The sequence below is a fragment of the Populus euphratica genome, unplaced genomic scaffold (genome assembly GCF_000495115.2).
Source record: "Populus euphratica unplaced genomic scaffold, PopEup_1.0 scaffold217.1, whole genome shotgun sequence".
In the NCBI taxonomy this organism is placed as follows: domain Eukaryota; kingdom Viridiplantae; phylum Streptophyta; class Magnoliopsida; order Malpighiales; family Salicaceae; genus Populus; species Populus euphratica.
In genome coordinates, this window is record NW_011500036.1 from 354,506 (window position 1) to 365,397 (window position 10,892).

Sequence of the window (10,892 nt, forward strand, 5' to 3'; positions counted from 1 at the left end):
GATTTTAATGGCGGTGATCACTGAGTTAGAATTGAAGAGGGAAACTAGTGGGTCGGGTCTTGTGATGATTTGAGAGGAAATGGTAGCAAATTTAGTACACGGTGGTTGAAAATTGATGGCTTTGTGCTTGAGATTGGTTTTGTGATGACTGACTCTGATGGTTTTTAAATTATGTTTGGATTTGTTTTTTAAAGTGTGTTTTATTTATAAATATATTAAAATAATATTTTTTATTTTTAAAAAAATATTTTTAATATCAACATATTAACATAATTTAAAATTTTAAAAATAATTAAATTAAATTTATTTTTTAAAATATTTTAAATAAAATATAGTTCATATCACATTTTTAAACATTATTATAATGAATTATGTTGATATATTCAAATGATTTTTCCCTTACGATAGCTTGCAGATGATTTTGAAACTAATTGTAACTGTACTTTGGAGATCGCGGGTTATAAGTAATGTTAGCGAGAATTAGGAGAAACATAAATTATAAGAATATTTTAAACCTAGAATCAATTATAATGGTATTTTTGTAATTTTTTTTAACTTTTCAGTTAACTGGCAGCCATGTTGTAAACCTTAAATCGACTGGACTGTTGGTCATTATGTTTTAAAACGTTTTTAAAATGTATTTATCATGAAAAAAAATATTATATTAATATTAAAAAAATTTAAAATATATATTTTTAAATAAATTTTTTTTTTTTAAATTACTCCTAATAGTATTACCACACAAACGAAGATAAAAGGCGTGTCCTCTTGGTGAAGCTAATGAAAACATAAACGTATCAAATTAGCCATGTGAGGCCCATAGACATTATGCGAAGAAATCCTATTCTACAGAAACATAATTAAAAACGCAAAAAAACTTGGGATTAAGGAGCTTCTAATATTCTTTAGAGATGATGCTAAGGCAGTTAAGAACCAACCAAAAAGAATTAATAAATTAATTAAAATTGTGAAAATATACTGTAGAGAGAGAGAGAGAGAGTATTCATGAAGATTAATCATAGAAAAAATCACATGACAAAAACCCAAATATAAAGAACCAAACACAAAACATGAGAAGACACAAAAAGACTTAAAAACGATACCTGTTTGTCAGACCCTTTTTCCTTATCAAGCTGTTGGTTCCAAGATTCCTCGAGGTGTGGCTAATAGATTCAAATAAAATGAATCAAACCCTCCAAAATAGCCCCAAAACTTCTATGGCTTATTTTAGCCTAACACTCATCATAAATTTTTTCTAAAACTACACGCAAATTTTTAAGTATTTTATACTGATTTAATATATATTATTTTAAATAGAATAAACTTAAAATATTATAAAAATAAAATTATAATTCAACCTTGTATCTTCACAAAAAAAACAAAATTAATGAGTTATAACTTATAAATATACCTTGATTCTTTTAAACCAAAGGTTTACAATCTCTCTCTATATATATTTTCAGATTTTAATTCTTTAAAATATTATTACATTTTTTCTTTCTATAAAGTTATTGACTATACCATCGGAGAGTTCTATATCCATTAAAAAATATTTTTTACATATATTAACTATTAGTTATCTGGCTTGCCAGACACCAATTGTTACTACCATAATTATCAGTTACCTAATTTACCACGCATCACATGCTATAACTAGAGTTACTGGTCACATAACTTACCAGACATATTTTGCTATTATCGGTTACCTGATTTACCACGCATCACATGCTATAACTAGAGTTACTGGTTACATAACTTACCAGACATATTTTGCTATCACCACAACTATTGGTCACCTAACTTACTAGGTATTGCCTACTACTATAATATATATTTGTCACTTGACCTACCAAAAATCACTTGCTACCGGTTGTCAACTTTTTAGGCTTTTCATATTAAATCACTAAATATTTTGACTATGGAGAATGAATAAGATTATTTGAATTTAAAGATCAACTAATTATCCAACACACCAATCTTATCCTAGGCATCTTGGATTTTAAGACTCATCAACTAGCATCGCTTATACAAAACTAATAAAAAGTCCATAGGTTTTTAAAATTTGTTTTTGATATTTTCATGTCATTCTATGGCTCATAACCAAAACTTTCCTAGATCAGGATGCAAGACAAATTCATACGTGATTATTTTTCATTTGGTTTTTACCTAAAAATAACCAAACTGAATTTTAAAAAAAAACCAAAATTGGTTTTGATTCAATTATTTTAGGGCAGAAACCAAAACCCAACCGGTTTATTTGCAGTTCAGTTCAGTTATTTTATATTAAAAATAAAAAAAATATATTGTTTTTTAAGGTTTTTTTTTTAATTTTTAATGGGTCTAGTTTCAGTTTGGCTCAATTTTTTTTTGTTTAACTCGGTTTTGTAGGCTCGATTTTTTAAGGTTTTTTTTTATTTTTAATGGGTCTAGTTTCGGTTTGGCTCGATTTTTTTTATTTAACTCGGTTTTGTAGGCTCGATTTTTTTATGTGGCTCGCTCTGCTCGACTTGATTTTTTCAGTTTCAAACTTATTAAAATGATACTAAACTGATTGGTTTTTTAAATATTATAATCTATTTTTTTCACGGTTCAGTTTTTTTGGTTTTTTATTTTCTTGATTTAATCAATTTTTTTTATTTTTTTGCTCACCCCAAAACTAATCTACCCAGCTAGAACTTCAACAATTTATCAATTAGGTGCAACTCCTCACTCAAATCGCGGTGGCAACCAAAGGTCAAAATCAAATATTATCACCCTAGCAAGTCTTGGCAATTGTGGTAACACATTTGACCCCTTATTATTGCCACTGGTTGCTTCCAACATTTGTAGCTCATTGTACTACCTATAAGAGCTTGGAAATAATGACCTTAAGAGAAAAAAAATTCCTCCATACTCGCCAAGTACTTTTATGGGTCATTCGTGCCATTGTGATATCCATGTATAAAATCGGTACTCCAAACACACTCCCCTAAGCTACCATGGCATGGACCTTAGCTACCAATCCCGTTGTTTCACCCCAAACTCTTCAGGCTCCCTGAAGCCCAACAAATCACCTTATGATGCATAATCTATAATGAGAATGTAAGTTTAATTTTTAAACAATATTAATATATCTTTGATATATATTTTTTAACTATAGATCTTTAGTGGGGCTTTTAGCCACTCTTCTTCAAGGTAATTGACTTGATCTCCATAAAGCAATATCCCCATAATCACTAGGGTGATCTCTATAAAGCAATATCCTCATAATAACTACGGGTTGATCTCGAATCCTCCACTCTTTAGTATAGTTTTAAACTGTTATATTCTCCATATAATGCCAAAAGGCCTCTCATAAATTTGTTAGGGGTTGATCTCAAATCCCCCACTCTACAATATAGTCTTGGATTAATACATTCTCCAAGTGATGCCTAAAAACCTCCTACCAATTCATCAAGGGTTGACTTGAGATCTCCCATTATCCAGATAATGTTTATGGGCCTTTTACCATTTCGCTAAGGTTAATTTAGGATCTCTCGTTCTTTAGGTGATGCCCGAGGCCTCTCTCTCACTAATTTATTAGGGGTTGATTTGAGATCTCATATTCTTTAGGTGGTACTTAAATTCCCCTCATCAATTCGCTAGTAGTTAATCTTGGATCTTACGTCTCTCTAGTGCTCATCAATTCGCTAGTGGTTAATCTTGGATCTTACGTCTCTCTAGTGTAGTCTCGGACTGGCATCATTCTTTAGTTGAGGGCTCTTAAGCCCCATGCCATCACTAGGAAGGCTGCCGACCTTATAGGTAATCCTAAGCTCCCATATCATCCTAAAAAGTCACATACCTCACATATTATAGTGTAGCCACTATTCAAAAGATAGATTTGGTTTTTTAGGTGTAATAGAACCACCTTTTATGAATTTGTCCTCTTAACCCTTTAGATTTTTTTATATATAAATATGATCGTTGACATAGGTTCACTCCCATTCACCTTTAAAAAGTTTTTCTAAATTGGGCATCATCATTGATAACCCTCTTTAGGTTCCTCTTGATCTTTTATAATATTTTTAAAATATAGGTATTCACTCTCATTCACCTTTAAAAAGTTTTTCTAAATATGGGCATCGTTATTGATAACCCTCTTTAGGTTCCTCTCGATCTTTTATAATATTTTTAAAATATAGGTTAATCCTCCATGGATTTCTACTAGCCACTTAAAAAAAATTTGAAGTAAGTTTTTTCTCTATAAGTCTCCTATTTCCTTTTAGAAAAAATTTCTAAATATAAAGTCTTTTGTATCTCACACCACTCTCTTAAGAATCTTTCTAAGTATTAGTTTTTTCATGGTTTTCTGCTACATATTTAGAAGTTTTTTAAAACATAGTGCACATCCCTATACACGGGCTCTCCGTATAAAGAACATTTGATGAACACGCCATGGTAAAAAGATATTTTTACAAGTTTTTGCATATTAATACCACAAAACCTTGGAGGCTATGAATGAATCCAAACAAAATGCCCCCAAAAACCCCTAACAAAGCCCAAGAAACCCCTATGAGCTCAGGCACACTCTTCAATCCTAACACTCCTATAAGCTCGGGCACGTGCTCTGAACCCAACACTCACTAGTGAAATTTTTAAAGACCTAATACAGGTCTCTTAATACTTTATACTGGGCCAATACATATTATTTTGAATAGAATACAATTTAAAATAACACATGAGTGAAATTATATTTTAGTTTCTCATCTTCACAAAATCATAAGATTTATAAGTTATAAATATACCTTAAATTCTTAAATTCAAAGGTCTATAATATGTGACTTTGCAATCAAAAAGTTCTCATATCTATTAAAGAAAACTTTTTAAGGTTACAAGTTATTGGTCATCTAAGTTACCAAACTTCACCTTTTAATACCATAGTTATTACCAGATATTATATACTAACACTTACCCATTCTAATTCTACAAGTTTTTTATATCAAATTACTAAATATCTTAATAATAAAATATATATTAAATTACATAAGCTAAAATATTAGCTAATTATTCAATAGATGAATTTTATTTCCAAGCAATCACTTCTCCTTCTCCGGCCATTTCCTCTCAGAATCTCGGGAAATGCAAGGTTGACTCTGTAGAGTTGTTTTCTTATTACAAGTTGGTTCCCTCTAGATCCAAGCCCGGTACCGTTATAAAGGGACCCACGGAGACATTAATTATAATTCTTGTTTATGCCTCCAAAAAATTACAACATATTTAAATATGGACACTAGGACGTCAATAATGTTTCTTGTCATTTGACCTGTATCAGAATAACACAATAATAATCCACTTTCGGATGGGTGTCGTGCTGCTATAGCTCTCGGGGGTGGGTGTTAGGAAGATAGACCTTCATTTCTCCCATTGCGTTGACCTTTGTGTATCTAGAATGTTCAAATCAAATTTACAAGTTATTGTCTAAGTATAATAAATATTATTTTTAAAAATAGTTTTTACTTAGAATTATATTAAAATAATATTTTTTATTTTTTAAATTTTATTTTTAACATCAAAATCAAATTTTTTAAAAAAGTAATAGGAAAATTCTCTTGCTGCTCTATCAATACCAGGAGTGGACATCTTAAGAAATGCTAATCAAGTTACTTAGACAGCCGTGATGCCACAAAGCAGAGAACCAAAGAGAGGGACAACAGAAGTGCATTCCCTGTCTCCTCGAAAGCCAGGATTATAGTTTCAATCAAAAGATTTTGTACGAGAAATTGTGGCCTAATTCTGCAGTTTTTGAGATAGAAGGCAGCAGATCACCAGCCGCCCATGCATCTACCTGTGGCCTAATTCTCCTTGCGGAGAAGGATTTTTAACAATGCATAAATTGCAAAGGAATAGGTCAGCTGAAAAGGCAATAAGCAAATTTTAGCCATTCTCTACCAGTGAGAAAAGGCTAAGTTTAAAACCCCAAGGAAGACAATATCGTTACAACTACACAAGCAAGATCATTCGGATTTATTACATTGCGAACCAGTTTCTCAAGAAAACCAGACCAACACAAGACAGTAGACATCCCAACGATGGGCTCTGATCCAACAACATGGCATGTACGAGTAACAAGGACGAAGCACTCACATAGACATGTCAAATACATATAAAAGATCCATAAAACAGAACGCAATTGAAAACCATTAAGGATCAAACATCATCCACACATTATGCAGTTGCGTGCTTTGCAACCAATGTTGGCAGGCCATCTTTATCAGCACCCACAGTTTTGTCCACTAATTTTCCATCTTTCAGGAAAATAAAAGTTGGCATGGCCTCCACATTCCACTCCTCAGCAACAACCTGCAAAATATACAGTAATGTCAATTTGAGAAGAAAAATATATAAACATGGTTAAGCACAAGATCTCTCGTGCCATTTACTTAGCATCAGGTAGGTAAAGGCATAGAATTTTTACCTTCAATTCATCCACATCCACCTTCAAGAATGTGACATTGGGAAACTTCTTCGCCAGCTCGGCGAAGATTGGGGCAATCATTCTACATGGTGGACACCATGAAGCAGTAAAATCCACGACAATCTGTCAAAGTATGTTTTCTTAGTCAAATTCAGATTAAGCAGAAACGTACGGAAAGAAATTAGACGAACAAGACATTCCATGAAGAAATCTCAAGCAATTTACCCATAAAAACTTAATATAATTCAAATCCCAATTAATCAATCAAGATTCAAGTCCTTCATATCAAAACTACCGTCAAAACCAGGTGAGATTTTCAGGTAAAATAAAATTAAATCAACAAAAAATTAATTAAATTCTGGGAATTAAAGATCTCACAGGTAAAAAACAGGCCTAACTTTCCCGCAAAAGATTACATATAAAAGAAAAAAAAACACAAGTGCTCTTTACTGGCCACACAAGTAAGATCCTAACAAACACATATACTAAAAGGTTCAAAGATACTAGCGAATACCAATTTCTGAGACCCTTTTCCCTTCTCGAAATGCTCTGTCCAGGTATCCACTGTGTGGCAGGCAATAACTTGTCCTTCTTCGGCCATTTTCTCTCTAGATAATATGAAGTTATGGACCACAGAAAAACGTACTTTTTCAAACGCTTGATAAGCGGCTAGCGACCCCAATCCACTATATAGAAAGCCACGAACTGTTCGATTACTAAAACACGACCCGCTTTGACATAGTATTACAGGTATGCCATTCGGATGGTTGTGGACGTGATTGCGTGCTTTAGGTGGCCATGACGTCCCCTCACAAGTCAGCAGGATTTTCTTAGTCGTCGGTGTGAACCTCTTGTTTGCTTTAAGTGCCAATTTTTTCCGAGTGGATCTTAATTCTGGGCTTGGATCTCTCTACAGTTTATGCTCGTTTCCAACTGCGGTGAAAATGGATTGGGCCTCATATTTTTAACAGATTGTCTGGGCTTCAATTAGTTGGGCCTTATGTTTCTTTCTTGTCCAGGTTTGTACTTTAAGATTATTTTTTTCCCTTGTATAATAAATTATAATGGATCAAAACCAAAAGTAATATCTGATGGACAATAAAAATTTTATTATTATTTCACCATAAAAATGTTTTCAAGGTAGCTTTCATTCAAGATATACATAAATTGGTATATTTGAGGATACTTTTTTTCTTTTCAAACACTCTTTTAATTTGAATACCTGATAATTATACAAGGAGCATGCCTTTTATCACATAGAATAAACTCTCTAAAATAAAATATAAAATAACTAATATTAATGATTAAAATAACATTATTGTACTTTTATAAACGTGTTTTAAAATTCATTAAAATAATATATATATATATATATATTTTTATTTTTAACATTAATATAATTTTCAAGGAGTACAACCACTAACCAGGAAAATTTAAAGCCGCTGAAAATAGCCCCCCTTCCACTTCCATCCTAAAATCTGAACAATGAGATAATCAAAGATGTTTGTGTTCGATTGGAAATGATATGGCCAAGACAAGCACGAGGAAGACACAGTCGCCATTGACAAACAAGCACAAGAAAGCTCAATTCCCACTTGGGTCAACTCCTTCCCACACCACCAAATCCCTACCCCACCCCCTTTCCATGTTATCCACACTTCTCTCCCCTCTTCTTAGCACCACCATATCCCCAAAGTCTAAAACTTTCAGGCACCATACTCACCTGATAAAAAAAAATTATTATTACAACAGCTTCCAGGAAAAAAAAAAAAAAACTTGTTGCTCATGGAACTGAACTGAACTGAACTGTTTTGTCCCTCTACATTTCTAATCCACTCCGAATGGCTCTTGCACGGGTAATTTCCACTCACAAACCCTCATTAAATCCCAACACAACCACCCTTTCCGCATTAAACCCAAATAATTTTAGTTTCCTCTCCAATTCACCTCCATCACTTGCTTCAATCCTCCATCACCGCCGCCACAAAAGAAGAACCGCCTCATTAAAATGCTCAGCTTCGTCATTCTCCGAGGAACACCACAACACAAACCATCCAAAATCAGACGACGTCGTTGAACTCCCACTATTTCCACTCCCACTAGTTCTGTTCCCAGGCGCAGTCCTCCCTCTCCAGATATTCGAGCTCCGTTACCGCATTATGATGCACACCCTCCTCCACACCGACCTCCGTTTCGGTGTCATCTACTCCGACGCCGTATCCGGCACCGCCGAAGTGGGCTGCGTTGGAGAAATCGTCAAGCACGAACGCCTCGTCGATGACCGATTCTTCCTCATTTGCAAAGGGCAGGAACGGTTTCGTGTAACCAATGTAGTCCGTACGAAACCCTATTTTGTCGCGGAGGTGACGTGGCTGGAGGACAGGCCTTCAGGGGAGGAGGACCTGGAGGCTTTAGCGACGGAAGTGGAGACGTGTATGAAGGATGTTATAAGATTGTCAAATCGGTTAAATGAGAAGCCAGAAAAGGAAGCGCAAGATTTGAGAAGGAATTTGTTTCCGACTCCGTTTTCGTTTTTTGTAGGAAACACTTTTGAGGGGGCTCCGGGAGAGCAGCAGGCCTTACTTGAATTGGAGGATACAGCAACGAGGTTGAAGAGGGAGAAGGAGATTTTGAGGAATACACTTAATTACTTGTCAGCTGCATCTGCTGTTAAGGATGTGTTTCCTTCTTCATAGTTTTGGTAATCAATATTTTATAAAATGTATAAGACTTTACGGTGGAAAACCATTTAACTGGTAATTCGATGTGCGATTACTGATCAGCTAGTTTGGATTGAGAGTGATTTGTCAACTGGTCTCACATGCATCGGTTCTCTGCTCGGGCTCAGCTATTATATAAGGTAGAAAAACCTTTAGATCTTGCTAGTGTTTAGAAATTGCGGAATTAATCTGGTTCATCAATGTCGCGATCATTTCTTTCCTAATTGATGATGTCTGGTATAATTGTGTTGTGATGTCCATTAAAAGTTGTTCTTCGTTCTTGCTGATGTTCCCTTCATTCTCTGCTTGCGTTAAACTATTTGTAAGTGGCTCAAAAACTGTATGTGTGGACTGGGACTACAAAATGTAGCGTAGTTTTGTATCAGTCTTCAGTTTAGTTTTCCAGTAGGAGATATATTTCAAGCTTTCTGATATAGCTAATGTTTCTAGCAGGCTTCCCATGTATTTGACAGGTTTACAAGTTGCTAGTCCCCTCACGCAATTCTTCTGATCAGAGGATTTGACTACTATTTTGATCTGGTTATTCGTCTCATCATCTAAATTTGCTTTTATGATTGTCTACCCCTTGGTAGATTTTAACGAGAAAATCATAAATGTTCAGACCGTGAAGCCAGATCGCTTCTGGCCGCATAACACATGCGCTTGCCATGCCACGAAAGGCATACTGGGAAATGGTTTACAGTGTAGAGATTCAGAACAGGAAGCAGGATGTTGCAACCATGCAAGAAATATTCAAGAATTTGGCCCAACTGGAAGATAAATACACAATAAGAAAATGATGTGAATGGAAGAAGTACATCCAAAAACATGCCCATGATAATCTTTATCTGCCCCGTTCATTAATCTGATCCGACATAATTTTTCAAACTCCTCCCTTCATCCACTAACGAATTCTGATGCTTTAAACCAGCACGCTCTAGCGGGCACGTAGTTTTACATCTGAATACGAGTCTCTTCCCTTCAGCATGGAACCGTACAACAACGGAAGCATGGCACGAAAATTCCCTGATGTAAAGGGGGCTTCACTGAATCCAGGCTTCAGGAAGGGAATTCCAACTGCCAAACTTCCCAGAGGTTTTTCCCTCCATTGCCTCCATTCTTGTGGCATTACCAGCACGCTGCAAGCACAGAAGAGTTTTAAGTCTAAAATTGCTGTGCATTGAAAGCGAGCTAAAATACAATTTGATAAAAAATTGTTTGGAAGTGTGGTTGTAATTGCTTTTCAAAATATTTTTCTTTTCAAAATACTTTTCGTGTTAAAATATATCAAAATAAATTTTTATTTTATTTTTTAAAAGTTATTTTTAAAATCAACACATCAAAATAATCCAAAACATATAAAAAGTTAATTTTTCATAAAAAAAATATCTTGTGGAATCCGGTGCATCGTTGCCTTATTAGGTTGTTGCCAAAATGATAACATCTGCAAAATTGTGTTAAGAACTTTCCTAAGACAGAATTCCATGAATTACTCTGTTCTGCTCAACCTGTTTTTCCGATAAAAAGACTTCAAATTTGTTCACCAATACTAAGTACTGGAACTTTAAACCTGAACAATCAAGCTGGCCTTTTCAGAAAAGAACCAATGGCCGAAGAATCAGGAAAAAAAAAATAAAAAAAATAAAGTCAGGCTACCTGTAAAAAGCTTAGAAATGAACTTAAATGGTGCAATGCATAAGAATTTGACTCCAAAGATCCAGGAATGCACTATAATG

At 34.3% G+C, this 10,892-nt stretch overlaps 3 protein-coding genes across 3 annotated transcripts in view; 1 reads left to right on the forward strand and 2 right to left on the reverse strand.

The window, feature by feature from the left end:
- Positions 1–5,926: 5,926 nt before the first annotated feature.
- Positions 5,927–7,117, reverse strand: LOC105142755 (thioredoxin H-type). The gene is made up of 3 exons (XM_011050536.1): positions 6,951–7,117; positions 6,437–6,559; positions 5,927–6,321 (listed from the first exon to the last, which is right to left on the reverse strand). The coding sequence occupies exons 1-3, from the start codon at positions 7,035–7,037 to the stop codon at positions 6,187–6,189; spliced, it is 345 nt and encodes a 114-aa protein (XP_011048838.1). The 5' UTR covers positions 7,038–7,117; the 3' UTR covers positions 5,927–6,186.
- Positions 7,118–8,192: 1,075 nt separating this feature from the next.
- On the forward strand, positions 8,193–9,541 carry LOC105142756 (LON peptidase N-terminal domain and RING finger protein 3-like). The gene has a single exon (XM_011050537.1). The coding sequence runs from the start codon at positions 8,278–8,280 to the stop codon at positions 9,130–9,132; it is 855 nt and encodes a 284-aa protein (XP_011048839.1). The 5' UTR covers positions 8,193–8,277; the 3' UTR covers positions 9,133–9,541.
- A 347-nt stretch (positions 9,542–9,888) lies between these two features.
- Positions 9,889–10,892, reverse strand: part of XBCP3 (xylem bark cysteine peptidase 3) — a 3,363-nt gene continuing 2,359 nt past the window's right edge. Inside the window, exon 5 of the mRNA XM_011050538.1 lies at positions 9,889–10,295. Coding sequence (XP_011048840.1) covers positions 10,200–10,295 — 96 coding nt within the window. The 3' untranslated portion in view covers positions 9,889–10,199. The remainder of the gene's footprint in view (positions 10,296–10,892) is intronic.

Excerpts from the sequence above, each read along its gene's own strand:
- LOC105142756 (XM_011050537.1), top strand. The coding sequence starts at position 8,278 with ATGGCTCTTGCACGGGTAATTTCCACTCACAAACCCTCATTAAATCCC.
- LOC105142755 (XM_011050536.1), bottom strand. The coding sequence starts at position 7,037 with ATGGCCGAAGAAGGACAAGTTATTGCCTGCCACACAGTGGATACCTGG. Across the intron at positions 6,560-6,950 it reads GAAAAGGGTCTCAGAAATTG|ATTGTCGTGGATTTTACTGC; the intron begins GTATTCGCTAGT and ends ATACTTTGACAG. Across the intron at positions 6,322-6,436 it reads TGGATGTGGATGAATTGAAG|GTTGTTGCTGAGGAGTGGAA; the intron begins GTAAAAATTCTA and ends TATATTTTGCAG.